At 40.0% G+C, this 18832-nt stretch overlaps 1 protein-coding gene and 1 non-coding gene across 10 annotated transcripts in view; both read left to right on the top strand.

The window, feature by feature from the left end:
• Aff4 (ALF transcription elongation factor 4) overlaps positions 1 to 18832 on the top strand; it is a 71621-nt gene that overhangs the window by 49221 nt on the left and 3568 nt on the right. For 8 of the 9 annotated variants that reach the window (XM_090320767.1, XM_090320768.1, XM_090320769.1 and 5 more), the window contains 11 exons: positions 66 to 228; positions 1030 to 1947; positions 3432 to 3520; positions 4632 to 4872; positions 7053 to 7147; positions 8374 to 8437; positions 8546 to 8682; positions 8905 to 8976; positions 11677 to 11770; positions 12621 to 12664; positions 16671 to 16891. In XM_090320767.1, coding sequence (XP_090176893.1) covers positions 66 to 228; positions 1030 to 1947; positions 3432 to 3520; positions 4632 to 4872; positions 7053 to 7147; positions 8374 to 8437; positions 8546 to 8682; positions 8905 to 8976; positions 11677 to 11770; positions 12621 to 12664; positions 16671 to 16891 — 2138 coding nt within the window. The remainder of the gene's footprint in view (positions 1 to 65; positions 229 to 1029; positions 1948 to 3431; positions 3521 to 4631; positions 4873 to 7052; positions 7148 to 8373; positions 8438 to 8545; positions 8683 to 8904; positions 8977 to 11676; positions 11771 to 12620; positions 12665 to 16670; positions 16892 to 18832) is intronic. The other variant, XM_090320770.1, reaches the window with a different exon arrangement.
• Positions 4202 to 4329, top strand: LOC150044859 (small nucleolar RNA SNORA40). The gene has a single exon (XR_016533139.1). It is a non-coding gene; the product is annotated as a small nucleolar RNA SNORA40 (small nucleolar RNA).

Raw genomic sequence — 18832 nt, 5'->3', positions numbered from 1 at the left:
GAATTCATTTCCCTTTTGCTACTGTAAAAGAATCATTTGGTCATTTTATGTTTTGTCTCCCTTAGTAACTCTGAACCTTCCCATCATAATAGTGAAGGAGCAGATAACTCCAGGGAAGATTCTAGCAGCCACAGTGGATCTGAAAGCAGCTCTGGATCTGACTCAGAGAGTGAAAGTAGTTCCAGTGACAGTGAGGCAAATGAGCCATCCCAGAGTGCGTCTCCGGAGGTGAGGAGGAAACTAAGGTGGTATTCTGGCACACATTCCCGGCCCCCCAGCTGTTTTAAGTTCATATTACCTATTGCATATTGGTCTTTATGTTGACCTTTAGTTCTTTATGTCTCAGTATCAGAATTCACATTTTTTAGTTATTCTGAATACAATGAGATTATATATTTATATATTATCTCTATATTTACATATACATATATAGTGAAATTACAAAGCTTTCTTGTTACTTGCATTGTTTACCTCTTGGAATTAAGTTCAATACATAATCTTTTTGTTGTTGTTGGTCTTGGGGCTTGAACTTTGGGCCTGGACATTGTCTTTGAGCTCTTTAGATCAAGGCCTTCCCCTTTGAGCCACTTTTAGTTTTCTAGTGGTTAATTGGAAATAAGAGTCTCGCAGACTTTTGTGCCTGGGATGGCCTTGAACCGCCATCCTCAGATCTTAGCCTCCTGAGTCGCTACAATTACAGGTGTAAACAACGGGCATTCAGTATTTTTGTTTTTGTTTTCTTTTAAGATACTACAATGTTTTATTAGAACAATTATGAGTATATAATCATTTTCAGTAATTCCTTTCAAGCTAAACTCTACAGAAATATATAATAAAGGTCACATGCAGTATTTTAAGTTTACTTGAACTGTTAGAGCTAATGGTCAATATTTCACCCTATGCTTTGGTCTTAGAACTTTGAACAGCACATGCTTTTGTTAACGTAGTCATATTTTTTCCCCTCTTCCTTGACTTTGTGAAGAAGAAAGCTTCAATATTGAGAAAGCCATACGTATTTCTGTTTTTCAGCCTGAACCACCACCAACAAACAAATGGCAACTCGATAATTGGTTGAATAAAGTGAATCCACATAAAGTGTCACCAGCTTCCTCTGTAGATAGTAACATCCCATCATCTCAAGGCTACAAAAAAGAAGGCCGAGAGCAGGGCACTGGGAGTGGCTACACTGATCAGGGTGGGCCGAAAGAAACAAGTTCTGCTACTCCAGGACGAGACTCCAAAACTGTCCAAAAGGGATCGGAAAGTGGGCGCAGCCGGCAGAAGTCTCCTGCACAAAGTGACAGCACCGCACAGAGGAGAACTGTAGGCAAAAAGCAACCGAAAAAAGCTGAGAAAGCCGCTGCCGAGGAGCCTCGTGGTGGGCTCAAGGTAGAAAGTGAGACCCCTGTGGACATGGCTGCTAGCATCCCTTCCAGTAGACACAAAGCAGCCACCAAAGGCTCAAGGAAACCCAATATAAAAAAAGAGTCCAAATCTTCTCCTCGGCCTACAGCAGAGAAAAAGAAATATAAGTCAACAAGTAAACCTTCCCAGAAGTCACGGGAAATCATAGACACAGATACCTCGTCCTCAGATTCGGATGAAAGCGAGAGCCTTCCCCCTTCCTCACAAACTCCTAAGTACCCTGACAGCAACAGGACTCCTGTTAAGCCCTCCTCTGTGGAGGAAGAAGATAGTTTTTTCCGGCAACGAATGTTCTCTCCTATGGAAGAGAAGGAACTCCTTTCGCCCCTCAGTGAGTCTGATGACAGGTATCCACTTATTGTGAAGATTGACCTGAATCTCTTGACTAGAATACCAGGAAAGCCTTACAAAGAAACAGAGCCACCCAAGGGGGAAAAGAAAAATGTGCCAGAAAAGCACACAAGAGAGGCTCAGAAGCAAACTTCAGAAAAAGTTTCAAACAAAGGCAAGAGGAAACATAAGGTTTGTGATGATTTCTTTTTTATTACTTTTTTTTAGAATCTGAAATACTGTGGAAATCTCAGACCCCAAAACCAAGTAGGTTATGAACTATAGGTGAACCCAGGAGATGAGCCCAGTTACAAGTGCATAAGCAGTCTCTTGGGAACTTGTCTCCCTCAGGAAAGTAAGATGGTAATTAAATAAATAAATTGGGGCTCCTGTTTCAGAGTGTGTGGTGGCCAGAGAAGGGAGAAAGGAATGCAAACACTATAAACTACCCTTTGCAACATTCTTGAAATTGTACTTGGCAGTGGTATTAACTGTTCTCTTCAATCTTATATTCAGATCAAATCCTACAGTTCAAATTGCCAGCTGATTTTTTTTTTATTTTTTATTTATTTATTTTTTTGCCAGTCCTAGGCTTGAGCTCAGGGCCTGAGCACTGTCCTTGGACTTTTCTCAAGGCTAGAGCTCTACCACTTGAGCCTCAGCACCACTTCCAGCTTTTTTTTTTTTTTCTATATGTGGTACCGAGAAATCGAACCCGGGTCTTCATGCATGCTAGGCAAGCACTTTAACCACTAGGCCAAACTCCCGGCCCTTGCTAGCTGATTTTAAAATTGGTGATGGTTGTACAGCTCTGTAAATATACAAAAATGGAATAGAATTTTGCACTTTTCAAGAGTGGAATTTACGATATATGGATTAAACCTTGATTATAATTTGTGGATACCCCCTCTTCCAAAATAGTTATGTAGAGCAGATACTATATAAGGCCATAGGAAATCTGTTTCAACATTTGGGTTCTAAAATATCTAAAATAGTAGACCTTTCTCAGCCTTAAAACCTTATTTATTATACATTATTTAAATAAATTGTCCAGCCAGGCACCAGTGGCTCATGCCTGTAATCCTAGCTACTCAGAAGACTGTGATCTGAGGATCCCTGTTAAAAGCCAGCCCAGGCACAAAAGTCCATGAGACTCATCTCCAGTTAACTAGCAGAAAAGCAGAAGCGGCACTGTTGCTCAAATGATAGAGCACTAGCCTTGAGCAGAAGAGCCCAGGGACAAATCCCAGGCCCAGAGTTCAAGTCCCATAACTGATAAAAAATAAAAAACAAAAACAAAAAACTGGGGACAGGAGTTTGACTTAGTGGTAGAATGCTTGCCTAGCATGCATGAAGACCTGGGTTGGATTCCTTGACACCACATACATTAAAAAAAAAAAAGATGGAAGTGGTGCTGTGGCTCAAGGGTAGAGCTCTAGCCTTGAGAAAAGTCCAAGGACAGTGCTCAGGCCCTGAGTTCAAGCCCCACAACTGGAAAAAATAATAATATAATTTTTAAAAAAGCAAACTTGTCCACTGCTTTTTTATCTAATATGTGAGTGAGATTTTATCAGGGATCAACTGGGGATTTCTAGTGTAAAAGATGAAGTTAGATGGGGGAAAAAAATCAGGCATTGTATAATACCTGCTGTTTTGGTTTTGTTTTTTTAATCTAGAGTGAAGATGATAGTCGAGCCAATGAGAGCAAAAAACCTAAAACAGAAGACAAGAATTTGTCTGGCCACAAGACATCAAGCAGCAGAGAGTATGTCACCCAAATATGTTGCATGTCAGTGTTAACATATGTGGATCATTGGATACTTTCTAAGGATATTTTTCCCTTTTTTTTTTTTTTTTTTTTGGCCATTCCTGGGGCTTGAACTCAGGGCTTGAGTGAGTACTGTCCTTGGACTTTCTCAAGGATGGAGCTCTGCCACTTGTGCCACAGCACCACTTCTGGCTTTTTTTCTATGTATGTGCTATCTCAGAATAAACCTGGGTCTTGTGCATGCTAGGCAAGCACTCTCCTACTAGGCCAAACTCCTATTCCCTCTCCTTTTTTTTTTTTTCTGCCAGTCCTGGGGTTTGAACTCAGGGCCTAAGCACTGTCCTTGAGAATTCTCAAGGCTAGTGTCCTACCACGTAAGCCACACCACCACTTCCTGCTTTTTCTATGGATGGGATACCAAGGAATCGAACCCAAGGCTTCATGCATGTTAGGCAAGCACTCTTTCCACTCAGCCATACTTTCGGCCCTCTAAGAATCTTTCATAGTGTTCCTTTTAGTAATCAATTTTAATGTACATGCACAGCAGACATGTACTAAATAAATAGTGGAAGCTTTTGATTTTAGTTAATAGGGATTGAAAGCATTTAACATTCAGCTACTTTTCCTCATTTTTTTCGTGAAGTAAAGTGAGTATGGAGTTTGTTACACTGGAGTGTGTGTGTTTGTGTGTCTGTGTGTCTTTAATTTGTAACAAAGCCTAAGATAAGTACAAACAGTAAATCTTCTTTTGTAACCCAGAGCTCATAGTTGAGTATGAGATTTTGGTACATGAAAGAAGGAATATGATTCCTACAATAGTTGACATGGGTGGGCTCTGAGAATGAAGTTAATGTAAAATCTTATAAAAGAAAGTCATATTTTAGGCCCTGGATATACAACTTAATAAAGAAAAAGATTAAGGGAACAAAGGGGGAGGAGACAAGATGCTTGTTTCATAGAGTTTGCAGTCTCCTTATATGTTGCAATAACGTATTTTAGTAATCAGATGGGGTTGGGGCCAAATTTGTCTTGAAAACAGGAAAAGTGGAAAAATGCATCACCCTGCATCACCATGTGGAGAAATGATTTAGTTTGCTTTGTTTGGCAGATCATCTAAGCAGAGTGCTGCAAAAGAAAAGGACTTGCTACCTTCACCTGCTGGGCCTGTTCTTTCAAAAGAATCCAAAACGGAGCATAGCTCTCGGAAGAGGACTATTAGTCAGTCTTCTTCCTTAAAGTCAAGCAGTAATAGCAACAAAGAGAATAGTAGCAGCAGCAAAAACAGTTCCTCCACATCAAAGCAGAAGAAGACTGAAGGGAGGACGTCCAGTAGCTCTAAGGAAGCTAAGGTAAAGTGTTAAAGGGACTAAGTGTTTTGGAAATCATCTTATTTTTGAGTCTGAGACTGGGATTTGAACTCAGCATCTGATGCTTTGGCTCGCTGGCTGGTACTCTATCAGCTGACCCACAACTCCAACCTTGAAAATTACTCTCATTGCCATGTTATCTTCTCAGGGTGACAGTATGCTTTGAAATTTTTGTAAACTTCCCATTAAATTGGTGGTAGTCCTTGACATTTTACTCGTGATATGTCATGATATTGATGATAAACTTAACTTGCAGTGATTTTAGACTACAAAAGCAATGCATTAGTTTGGACACATGCCTATTAAAATTGTTCATAGGCTTTTTTTGGTTTTGATTTTGTTTTTAAATAAGCATGAAAAGATTTATAGTGCTGAGATTTGAGTTCTAGACTATGGTTTGAAATACAATTTGTATTTCCTAGAATTAGACTTTACAGTTAAAATAACAGTACAATGTGACAAGACAACCATTTGGCTTTGACTTATGAAATGCAAAAACATTTATATGAGTTATCACTGAAATTATTAACATTTCAGAGTATATTTATGTTTGTGAATGGAGATTTGGACCCAAATCCCTTTTTCAAGGCTGTACTGTAATAGACCTTCACTCTATTTACCAGATTGATTGCTTGCTTTCATTTCATTTATTTAGTTATTTATTTACCCAGTACTGGAACTTAAACTCAGGGTGTGGGCACTGTTCTGGGGCCTGCTCAAGGCTAGCAGACTCTATCACTTGTGCCACAGCACCACTTGTAGCTTTTTCTGTGTATGTGTTAATTAGGAATGGAACCCAGGGTTTCAAGCATCCTAGATAGCTTGCCTTAAACTGGTCTTATCAGAGAGTTACTAAAATCAGAAAAAATTAAGAGAATAATATTTTAATTATCTAATCCACTGGATTATTTAGGATTTAAGTAAGTAAAATGGAGTTGAAAGATTCAAATGCAGTGTATTAAATTCTTAACTTGAGGTAATTGAGATTATGAATAACTTCTGAATTTGTGCTATACAGGTTTTTCTCTCCACCTAAACATGCAGCTTCTGTATTAGTCTGGAGAGTTTAACCTGCTATCTGTTGGCTTCCTTCACTGCTCTGGCTCTCCACCTGCTTGCATATGGACTCTTCATTTCCTATCTTTCAGTTGCAGAATATGAGATCTCTTGCTTGTTTGTAAAGAGAAGCAGGGAGCCACCTTCCCCCCCCTCTCTCAATGGTGTTGGAATTTGAAGTTTAAAATGGTGAAAAATAACAAAATGAAAATAGTCCTACAGTCTTTAGTATCTAAAATATCTGTGTCTACTGTGGGAGTTAGATCTAAACAATTCAAAAATTCAATAAGAATCATGGTAGAAACAGACTTCCATAGGAAATTTTACAAGACACATGTGCATGTTAATATGAATTTTTCCAGAAGGGAGTAAGTTTTGTTTTTCCTTCCTCCCTCCCTCTCTCTCTCCCTCCCTCCCTCTCTCTCTCCCTCCCTCCCTCCCCCCCTCTTTTTTTATTTTTGCCAGTCATGGCTTTGAACTCAGAGCCTGAGCACTGTCCTTGGGTTTTCTCAAGGCTAGAGCTCTACCACTTGAGCCACACCATCATTTCTGGCTTTTTCAATGTATGTGGAACCAAGGAATTGAATGGGGGGTCTTCATGCATGCTAGGCAAGAACTCTACCACTAGGCCAAACTCCCAGCCCTAGATTTATGTCTTATGTTGGGCATTTAGTTTTTGTGCTGGTCTTGGGGCTTCAACTCAAGGTCTGAGCATGGTCTCTGAACTTTTTTGATGAAATCTAATGCTCTACCACTTGAACCACAGCTGTCTCTGGCCTTTCAGTGGTTAAATAGTGATAAGAATCTTAAGGCCTTCACACCACAATGCTCAGATTTGTCTCCCAAGTCGTTGGGATTGACAGGTGTGAGCCACTAGCACCCAGCTATACACATGTTAACAAATGCTTAGTCCAAGCGCCTGCCATGAAGAAACCCTCAGAAAATAAAGACAATTAATACTTTGGTTACATAAAATTGACTCATTCTACTAACGTGTAACAATAAATTACTGAAATAAGAGAAGCTTTTGTTTTCATTTTTACAGTGACTGAAGAAATACAATTAGCTCATTTATTTATCTATTTTTATTTTTATCTTTTGATCAGGAAAAGGCTCCGAATAGCTCCTCCAGCTGTTCTACAACTACACCAACTCCTGAGGCTTCTAAGCCTCGGAGAACAAAGCTTGTCTTTGATGACAGGTAAGATGAATATGGTACTTTTGTGTACAATTTAGAAATCACTCCAGTCCATATTAAAAAAAAACTCACTTTTATTCCTATCAATAACTGGAGGATTGATTCGTGTGTATAATGTACAGCATAGTCAGATTTTAATTTAAAAAGCAAACATTCCTCCACTTGCTATTCCTTTAACTGAACTCACTAACTTTATTGGAGGATGCTAATGCTATGCCTTATGCTAGCAGCTTATACTGCTAATATCACTGTAGTAGGTGTTTTATATATGGTACAGCAATGTTGAGGTTTTTTTATATTTGGAAAAAAAAAGTTCTAGCCAGGCAACGATGGCTCATGCTTATAATCCTAGTTACTCAGGGGGCTTAGATATGAGGATCAATGTTCAAAGCCAGCCGGCACGAAAGTCCGGCTTAATTCCAATTAACCACTAGAAAACCAGAGGTGGCACTGTGGCTCAAATTGGTAGAGCACTAGCCTTGAGCTGAAGAGCTTAGGGACAATATCCAAGCCCAGAGTTCAAGCCCCACAGCTAAACAAAAAAAAAAGAAAGAAAAAAAAAGAAAAGAAAAAGAGAAAGAAAAAAATGTGTACATCTTGCCCAAATGTTACTTCACCTCTTTAAAACAATTTACATTAGTCTTTAACTGTATTTGTGTATGTATACAAGTTTCCCCTCCCCCTTTCTCTTTCTCTCTTTCTTTCTTTCTTTCTTTCTTTCTTTCTTTCTTTCTTCTATGTTTTTCCTTTGGTACTGGAAATCAAACCCAAGACATTGCACTTGCTAGCCAAACACTTTGCCTATATCCTAGCCCTTATATATATTTTTTCTTTTATTTTTTTTGTGGATCATGGGGCTTGAACTCACCTGGGCGCTGTCCCTGAGCTCTTTAACTCAAGGCTACCACCCTACCCTTGAGCCAGGCCCCACTTCCCATATTCTAGTGATTATTTGGAGATAAGAGTCTCAGGTCCTTTTGTGCCTGGGTTGGCTTTGAACCTTGATCCTCAGATCTCAGCCTCCTAAGTAGCTAGGATTACAGGTGTGAGCTACCACTCCTGCTCAATTCATTGTTCTTAACCCAACATAAACATTTATCAGAAAAAAATAGAAATGTTTAATAATAGCTCATTTTATGTGAGAATGTGAAAATTGGGGGTTACTAGAGACTAAAAGGAACTGGAATTAATAGTTGCCGTTATATTTATATTGAAATTTTACATTACAGAAATTATTCAGCAGACCATTATTTACAAGAAGCAAAAAAGCTAAAGCACAATGCAGATGCATTGGTATGTAGTCTTCTTACATTTGTGTATTTAATCAAATTAGTTTAAAAATCTATTTGTTGTACTTTTATAGCAGATCATTACTGAGTACTTTTATTCTCCATTCTTTAGTCTGATAGGTTTGAGAAAGCAGTATACTATCTTGATGCTGTAGTGTCATTCATTGAATGTGGGAATGCCTTAGAGAAGAATGCTCAGGAATCTAAATCTCCATTCCCTATGTATTCAGACACAGTGGAGCTCATCAAGTAAGTGAAAAATTGGCCACATCATTAATAATACTGTAATTTCTCTGGTCTGCCTAGAAAGAGGCTGATGAAACCGAATACTAACGAAAGATGATATCTAATGTTTTGTTTTCATTTTCCTTGGTAGTTTATTTAGGTTTGATTCTAAAGTTTTAAAGACAAAGCTATAAGATCAGGATGAAATATTCTAATTTACTTGTCATTTGTTCTCTTAACTCACAGATACACTATGAAACTAAAGAATTATTTGGCTCCTGATGCTACAGCTGCAGATAAAAGACTCACAGTGCTTTGGTAAGTGGTGGGTATTACAATCTTTGCTAGATGATGGGAAGTTCCTTGTGTGCTGTGTGTGCTCTTGGAAGTATTATAGTTGATGATTTTCCACAAACCTGTTCTTAAGGGTGGAAGAGGATATAACTCCAGATACCTACTGAGAGATCTTAGGAGTTGTCAGTGTCTCATCCTTGCCTTCTTGGTGAGGTCTTGGTGATGTGTGAACTGATAACTAACAGTGGGTTAATTAGTTCCCTATTCCAGGCTCTTTTTATAGCCTTCCATTCATACGCATCGTTTTCCTTAGGACAGTAAAGAGTGTGATTTAATTTACTTTGTTCTAGAGACATATCAGTTTACTAGTTCTTTTCTTTACCTGGCATTGTATTTAACACAGTATTCAGCTGTGAATAAATCTGACATGGATCTGTTCATCATGGAGTTGACAGTCTAGTGTCAGAGGACAGAAATTCCTCAAAAGTTGTACAACCTGAGCCAGGTACGGTTGCTTACGCCTGTAATCCTAGCTACTCAGGAGGCTGAGATCTGAGGATCAAGGTTCAAAGCCAGCCAGGCACAAAAGAACCTGAGACTCTTATCTCTAATTAACCTCTAATTAACAAAACTCTGGGGCTTGGCTCAAGAGTGGGACGGTAGCCTTGAGGTAAAAAGCTCGGGGACAGTGCCCAGGCCCAGGTCAAGCCCCATGACCCACAAAAATAAATAAATTAATTAATTAAAATTGTACAACTTGGAAGTGAATCTATATCAAGTGGTAGCGCTTCCAGCCTTAAGAAAGCTAAAGAATACATTCAATTGTGTGAATTCAATACATTGAAAAAAAATATTTAAGTATATTACAAGTAGAGGGAGCTGGACTCAATCCTATAATCCTAGCTACTCAGAGTGAGCCCAGGTAGACAAATCCACAAGATTTTTACTTCCAGTTAACCAGCAAAAAGCCAGAAACGAAGATATGGCTCAAGTCATTAAGTTTGAGGCCCTGAATTCCAAGGCCTAGTACTGTTACCACAAAGAAGAGTAAAGGATTGGGAAACTTAATTTATTTTAGGTAGAAGGTGTGTGTGTGTGTGTGTGTGTGTCTAACGTATATGTGTATATGGTGTGAAAGTATATACATATATAAAACATGTATTATAAGGAGCTAAAAGACTATTGGAAGTGGATATGACTGGCTATGGTTAGGCAGGAAGGGATGCTGGTGATGGTGGCTGTGGTTGGTGGTTGGTGGTGGTGGCAATGGTAATGATATAGAGCCTTCTTTGTGTAAGTCAGGTTCTAATCAGGTTGTAATGTTTGGTCACAGTTTAGCTTCCTAATTTTTATTTTTTTAATTTTAAATTATGTATAATTTGGAGGGTTATTTTTATTTCTTTTTGTCGGTTGTGAGGCTTGAACTCTGGGCCTGGGTGCTGTCCCTGAGCGCTTCAGCTCAAGGCTACCCACACAGTACCACTTCTTGTTTTCTGGTGGTTAATTGGAGTCTCATGGACTTTAGTGCCTAGGCTGGTTTTGAACCGAGATCCTCCGATCTCAGCCTCATGAGTAGCTAGAATTACAGGTGTGAGCCATCGGACCCAGCAAAAAAATTTTTTTTTCTTCTGTCAGTCTTGGGGCTTGAACTCTGGGCCTGTCTCTGAGCTTTTCAGCTCAAGTGTATCACCCTACCCCTGGAGCCACAGCACAACTTCTGATTTTCTAGTGGTTAATTGGAGATAAAAGTCTCACTGACTAGTACCTGAGCTGGCTTAGCCTCCTGAGTAGCTAGGGGTAATGCAGACGTGACACTGACTAGTACCTGAGCTGGCTTAGCCTCCTGAGTAGCTAGGGGTAATGCAGACGTGAGCCACCTCGGCCTCTATTGTTATTTCCCAGTGTCCCGGGGCTTGAACTGAGGTCATGGGCATCATTCCTGAACTTTGCTCAAGGCTAGTGCTCTACCACTTTGAGCCACAATGCCACTTCCTGATTTTCTGAGTAGTTTCTTGGGGATAAAAATCTCACTGACTCAGGACTGTAATCCTAGCTACTCACGAGCCTGAAATCTGAAGATCGTAGTTCTTTGCCAGGCCAGGCGCTGAAGTCCAAGAGACTCTTATCTCCAATTAACCACCAGAAAACCAGAAGTGGTGCTGTGGCTCAAGTGGTAGAGCACTGGCCTTAAGCTGAAAAGCTCAAGGACAGTGCCCAGGCCCAGAGTTCAAGCCCCACAACTGACTGCCTCCCTCCCCCCCCAAAAAAAAAATCTCACAGACTTTCCTGTCTGCATTGGGTTTGATTTTTGATCCTCAGATCTAAGCCTTCTAAGTACCTAGGGGTTACGGGCTTGAGCCACCAGTATCCAGCTTACTGAGCAAAGTTTTCAGTGGATATATTACCATGACCTGTTGGTATCCTTGGAATAAAGTTTTGATTTGTTTTTTTTTTTCTTTCTTTTCCATATTTTTTTATTGTAATTAGTAAAAGGGTTACATGATATTTGCCAGATAGAAGGTGCATTAATTCACATACATTGATACCCTTTCACATTTGATTTGGTTTTTTAATGAGAAGCTAGTCCCAGGCTTCTTAGCCGCTTTCCCTTCCTGCATAACCTCTTGGGTCCACTTCTGGGAGCCATGCATAATACAAGGTTGTCTGTGCAGATACAATTTATCTGCTTCATTGTAAATAAAATTGTCCTTTTCCTTTGGTTAGCCTGAGATGCCAGTCTTTGCTATACCTAAGATTATTCAAATTGAAGAAGGAAAATGCTCTCAAGTATTCCAAAACACTGACAGAGCACCTAAAAGTAAGTATGGAAAAGGACTCCATTTCTTAAGAAACAAAAGTTATAGTAGTCTCTCATTCCTACTCTAGACCTGCTCTCACTTAGGTAAAACACAGCAGGGGAAGAACTTGATTACTTGAGAATCCTCAGATAGGTTTGAAGTTTTTCAGTACACATATATCTGGTTATAGAACTTATGTAGCTATATGAAGCTTCCATATTTATACTTTGAAACTATTTTTTATTCTTCTTTAGATTCCCCTCTCCTTCTGTCTTTTCCTCTTCCTCCTCCTCTTCCTTTCTTCTCCTCCACCCCTATTCTAGGAAAGTTCTATACTACAGAGCCATATTTCCTTCAAGTCTAAAATGTTGCTCCAGTTATAACTTAGGACCTCTCAGTAACTCATTTCTGTCTATAAGATCAGATCCACAATGTTTATCCATGGCTTACAAGATCTTCAAGAGTCTTTTATTTCTTGTTACACCTCTGTTTTAGTCAACCTACATGGGTCTTCTCTTCTGCTATTTTGTAATAGTATGACTCATTACCGTATGTCCTCTCCCCTTTATCAATGACTCAGTGTTACTCATTGTTTTCTTGTCTAATCTGTGAAGTCTTCCAGAACATACTTGCACTGAGCTAATAACTTTTGTCCTTTTTACATATACATTCTCTCTCTCTCTCACTCTCTCTCTCTCTCTCTCTCTCTCTCGCCCTCTCTCTCTCTCTCTCTCACATTTTGGTTCTTAAATTTATAAATCTTCTTAAAATCAGATCTAATCCAACTTGTTGAATATCTGTCATACTTTGTAAGTAATGGAGTTTGTTTTTTTTTTAAATGCTTAAGTACATTTTTTTTTCCCCCTACAGAATTCTTATAATAATTCTCAAGCACCGTCACCTGGTTTGGGAAGGTAGGTAAATTTTTCTTCTATAAAACACTATTTTTGTTTTGTTTTTAACTTTTAACAGATAACTTTATTTAGGCTCTAAAACACTATTTTTGACAGATTTATATATGTGTAATATAAAAATAAAATGGATTAGAAAAAAATGATTACTTTTTTCCAAATTAAAATAATCCCATTTAGCCACTAGTGGCTTACCCCTGTAATCCTAGCTATTCAGGAGGCTGAGATCTAAGATCCTACTTGCAGACAAATCTGAGAGACTGCTATCTCCAGTTAATCAGAAAACTTCAGAAATAGAAATTTGGCTCAAATGCTAGAATATCAGTCTTGAGTGAAAAAGCCAAACGAGGGGCTGGGAGTTTGGCCTAGTGGTAGAGTGCTTGCCTAGCATGCATGTAGACCCGGGTTCAATTCCTTGGTACCACATACATAGAAAAAAGCCAGAAGTGGTGCTGAGGCTCAAGTGGTAGAGCTCTAGCCTTGAGAAAGTCCAAGGACAATGCTCAGACCCTGAGCTCAAGCCCAGGACTAGCAAAAAAAAAAAAAAAAAAAAAAACGACAATGCAAGGCCTTGAAATCAAGCCCCAGTACCAGCTCTAAAAAAATAAAAAAAAATTATTCCAGAATATTTTTTTCTAGCATGTTTTGGTACTTGGCATTGAACCCTGGATCCTCACACATGCCAACTATTTGCTCTACCACTGAGTTAGGCCTCTCACAAAATGGAGCTGGGAGTTTGGTCTATTGGTAGAGTGCTTGCCTAGCACGCATGAAGACCTGGGCTCTATTCCTTGGTACCATATACACAGAGAAGCCGGAAGTGGTGCTGTGGCTCAAAGACAGTATTCAAGCCCTGAGTTTGAATCTCCAAGACTGGCAAAAAAAAGAAAAGAAAGAAATGCAAAAATGGAGACATTTTACTTATAGACATCTTGAGTGCACCAGCAGCCCTTCTCGGTTTATTAAAGAAGGCTTAACTTCACTCAGGTCTTATCATTGTCAGCATTTTGACAAAAGTGTGATTTCTCTTTTTTTTTTTTTTTGTGAGGTGGGGGAGAAGGAGGGAGACTTTCAAGTGCCGAGGCTTGAACTCAGAGACTAGGCACTATCCTTGAGCTTTTGCTTTGCTCTAGGATGGTGCTCTACCACTTGAGCAACAGCTTCTCCCAGCATTTTTCTGGCTAATTGGAAATAAGACTCTTACAGACTTTCTTGCCCAGGCTGGCTTCAAACCATAGTTCTCTAATCTATGCCTCTTGAGTATCTAGAATTACAGTGTGAACCACAGTGCACAGCTTGCTCCTTCCTTCCTTCCTTCTTCCTTTTTTTTTTTTTTTTTTGGGCAGTCCTGGGTCTTGAACTCAGGGCCTGGGCACTCACCTTGGGCTTTCTTGAGGCTAGAGCTCTATCACTTGAGCACAGCACCACTTCTATTTTTTCAATGTTTGTGGTACCAGGGAATCAAACCCAGGTCTTCATGCATGCTAGGCAAGCGCTCTACCCCTAGGCCAAACTCCTGACCCTCTTTTTCCATTCTTTTATCACTCATTCCACCCCCACCCAAAAGTGAAAGCATCATTAAGCCTCTTTTTTTCTTTATTAAGTTTTTCTAGTCAGTTATTATCCTTATGCTAATTGATATCCTATCTTTGTCCTTTCTTTTTGTGGGGAAGTATTGCAGTTTGCTGGACTTGTTTGCTCATAGCTAGCAACTCTACCACGTCTCCAGCCTGACTTTTTGCTGGTTGTTTTGGAGATGATGGAATCTTTTTTGGGTTGGAGGGGCTAGTCTTTGGACTTGTACTCATGGCCTAGGTGCTGTCGTCTCTGAGTCTCTTTGTGCTCAAGGCTAGTATTCTACTTGAGGCACAGTGCTACTTCCAGGCTTTTCTGAGTATTTTATTGGAGAGAAGAGTCTTAGACTTTCCTGCCCATGCTGGCTTTGAACCACAGTCCTCAGATTTCAGCCTCTTGAGTAGCTCAGATTACAGGCAGGAGCCACTGGCACCCAGCTGAAAAAGGGAGTCTTAAAGTCTTTACTACCTGGACTGCCTTTATAACAGTCCTTCTGGTCTCAGCCCCCGAGTAAATAAAATTACCCTCTTGCTGGTGGCTAATACCTGTAATCCTAGCTACTAAGGAAGCTGAGATCTGAGGATCCTGGCTCAAAGGCATCCCCGATGGGAATTAAGATTACCTCTATTTAACCACTAGAAAAATCCAAAATGGCTGTGGCTTTAAGTAATAGAGTGCTAGCCTTGAGCAAAAGAGGTGAGGTAGAGTACCCAGGCCCCAAGTTCAAGCTCCATGACCACCACCACCAGCACCAAAAAGATTACAAGTTTGAGGCACTGGCATCCTGCTGTCCAACTCTTTTTCTTTTCCTTTTTGCCATGCAAGTACTTTTCCAGAGCTAGGTGCCCACCCCTTTTCATTTTCATGTCTAGACAGCCTTGCTAAGGTTGCCTCAGTTGGCCTGGAACTCTGGTTCTGTTGCTCAACTTCTAATATTGTACTACCATGCCAGGGTTGTATCTTCCTTACCAAATTTATAATGCTAAAAGTGTTTCTAATTAGTTTTTTATATTCAAATTTTTAATCTTTTCTGTTTATTATTAAAACCTTGGGCATTCTCACAGATTTCTGTAGTAGTGAACACAAAAGATCTTCTAGATCATAGTTGACTGGCAGGACAATTTGTATGCTTGCCCTTGATTATGAGGGCTGTACTTCTTTGTCAGCTCTGAAGCATTTGGTTGAACTAGGCTAAGGAAATTCCTGAAATTATGGAGCTTAAGAAGAGATGTTGTCATGCTTGCTTTGGCAGTACATATACTAAAATTGGAAAAAAGAGATGTTCTCACATATTATCCCAGTTTAAGAGGCTGTGAGTCACATCCAACCTTTTGTAAAATAGTTGGAAAAGTATATAATTGCATGCCTGAAGATATGGAAAATGTGTCGAACTGGGAGTCAAGAACCCTGGCTTCTTTAATTTTGAAGCTGCTGTTGTAACAAGGTGTAACTTGTGAGGTTTTTTTCATCTCGTTCTATGCCTTTCATTAAAAAGATACAGGAGTGGGCTGAGAGTTTGACCTAGTGGTGGAGTGCTTGCCTAGCATGCACAAAGACTCGGGTTCGATTCCTCGGTACCACATACATAGAAAAAAGCCGGAAGTGGTGCTGAGGCTCAAGTGGTAGAGCTCTAGCCTTGAGAAAGTCCAAGGACAGTGCTCAGGCCCTGAGCTCAAGTGCAGGACTGACCAAAAAAAAAAAAAACCAGATATAGGAGCTAGTGCAACAGTGCAGTACACTGGCTGCCTTAGTCATTGGTGAAAGTGAACTATGCAGCTCGTGGGTAGAAGGGGAGAGAGAGAATGGGGGAACAAATGACATTGTGAACAGAAATGTACTTAATACCTGTTGTATGTAAAGCTAACCCCACTGTATATCACCTCTAAAACAATAAAGTAAATTTAAGAAAATCTAGAAACCTAGTGCTTAATTGCTCATGCTTAAAATCCGAGCTCCAAGCTAGGTGCTGGTGGCTCACACCTATAAGCCTAGCTGTTCAGGAGGCTGAGATATGAAACTGGAGGTTGGAAAACAACCTGGGCAGGAAAATCTGTAAGACATTTATCTCCTATTACACAGAAAAAAATCTGGAAGTGGAGCTGTGTCTCAAGTGGTAGAGTAATAGCCCTGAGCAAAAAGGAACTCAGGGACAGTGCCCAGACTCAGAGTTCAAGCTCTAGGACAAGGAAGAAAAATAAAACTCCTAGCTACTTTGAAGGATGAGATCTGGGAATAGAAATTTGAAGCCAGAGCAAGCAGTTATTTGAGACCACCCTCTATTAACCAGCAGCAAGTGGAAGTGTGATTCAAGTTGTAGAATGCCAGCTGTAAGTGAATGAGTCTGGGATGGCAAACTCCCTGATCCTGCTCTCCTGAAACTCACCGGAAAAAAATGTCTAAAGTTCACTGTGTCTTCCTGTTTTTACATGTGCAGCAAAGCTGTTGGCATGCCGTCCCCAGTTTCCCCAAAGCTGTCACCAGGCAATTCTGGAAGTTACTCCTCTGGGGGCAGTAGTGCTTCAGCAAGTGGTTCTTCAGTGACCATTCCACAGAAGATCCACCAGATGGCAGCCAGCTATGTTCAGGTCACATCTAATTTCCTCTATGCCACCGAAATTTGGGACCAAGCTGAACAGCTTTCCAAAGAGCAAAAAGGTAGGTAGGGCACTGGGGAAGCTTAGGGTTATATAACTGGTGAAAAGAACCTTTTGCAATTATTTGTCTGGTGTGTATTTCGTTTATTATCTAGCTTATAGTTAATCATAATCAGTTTACTATTAATCTCTTTTGCTTAGTAATCACGCACACAGTGTGTGTGTGTGTGTGTGTGTGTGTGTGTGTGTGTGTGTGCATGTGTGCTTGTGTGCTTGTGTGCACGTGCATGCATATGTGCTGGTACTGGGGCTTGAACTCAAGGCCACTCAGGGCCTTAGGCACTGTTCCTTAGGTTTTTTAGCTCAAAGCTGAAGCTCTACCACTTGAGCCACAGCTCTACTTCTGGCTTTTTTAATGGGTTGATTGGACGTAAAGGCCTTTCTATCCATGCTGGCTTTGAGCCAGGCTTCTCAGATCTTGGCTTCCTGAGTAGCTAGAATTACAGATGTGAACCACCAGCACCCAGCTATAACTGAATGTAAGTGGGTTTTTTTTGTCTATTTGTTGTCTTTAAGCCTGGGAAACAGCTCTAGCAAGATTCAGACATAGACTACAGAGCAAAGAATGGTATATTTAGCCACTTTTATACTTTTTAGTCACAATACATTTGGCCAGTTGTGAATTGTGTGTGAGTGTGAATGAGTGAGTGTGAGTGATGCTTGAGCTTCAGCTCAGAGCATATACTCTGACCCTGACCTTCTTTTGCTCAGAGTTTCATAAACTTTCCTGCTTGGGCTGGCTTTGAATCAAGGTTCTCAGATGTCAGCCTCCTGGGTACCTAGGGTTACAGGTGTTAGTTAGCAGCTCCTGGCTGTCTGGCAGGAAAAGGGGGAAAAATGTTTATTTATTTTTGTTTGTCATGAGGCTTGAACTCGAGGCCTGGACATTTCACTGAGCTCTGTGTTGCTCAAGGCTAATGCTCTACCACTAGTTTTTGAGTGATTAATTGGAGATAAGAGTCTCACAGGGATTTTTCTGCCTGGGCTAGCTTCAAACAGAGATCCTCAGATCTCAGACTCCTGAGTAGCTAGGATTATAGGCATGAGCTACCAGTGCTAGGTTCCTACAGAATATTTTAAAGCAAATGCAAGAAACACAAGATTTTTTTTTTTTTGCCTGAAATTACTATGGTATGCATCCTTCTCTCCCCTCTCCCCCGTCTTGTAGGACTTAAACTCTGGGCCTGGGTGCTGTCTCTGAGCTCTTCAGTTCAAGGCTACTGCTCTATCCTTTGAGCCACAGCGCCACTTCCAGTATGCATCCTTAAATGATGCAAACTTTAAAAAAAAATGGCCTTACCAAAGTTAATAATAGATCTTACACTGTCTAATATCTAGTTTGCCATCAAATTTCTGTTGTCTCATATATGTATTTTTTAAGTTTTGTATTTAATATCTCCAGTTTTATTCCCTCTTGCTATATAGCCCAGACTGGCCTTGAACTTACAATCTTCCTATGTACTGTTCTTTGTAAAAGCCATACTTAGGACTGTAATCCTAGCAAAATACAAAACATAAAAATGGAGATATTACCTTCTATTTCATAAGGATTAATTTATCAGTATTGGATGGCATATGGTCACTGTAGAAAAGCTGGACACAGTATCTTATTTAACTACACAGGAGGTACTTTGAGAAACATAAAGAACACTTTTGTTGTTATGCCTTCTTTATTTTTTTTGCTCCAGTAACGAGGCTTATTGAACTCAGAGCCTGGATGCTGTTTTATAACCTTTTCATTCAAGGCTGATGCCCCACAACTTGAGCCACTGCTCTGCTTCTGGCTTGCTGGTTAATTGGCAATGAGAATTTCATGGTCTTTCCTGTCCCAGGGCTAGCTTTGAACTGTGATCATTAGATTTCCATCTCCTGAGTAGCTAGTTCAGGCATGAGCCATTGGCACTCAGATTTTTTTAAACAGAAAATTTTGTGTTTTTTTTTT

Source organism: Megascapheus bottae, chromosome 29, assembly GCF_031878675.1.
Source record: "Megascapheus bottae isolate mThoBot1 chromosome 29, mThoBot2.hap1, whole genome shotgun sequence".
Taxonomy (NCBI): domain Eukaryota; kingdom Metazoa; phylum Chordata; class Mammalia; order Rodentia; family Geomyidae; genus Megascapheus; species Megascapheus bottae.
This window is presented reverse-complemented; position numbering and strand designations above follow the sequence as displayed.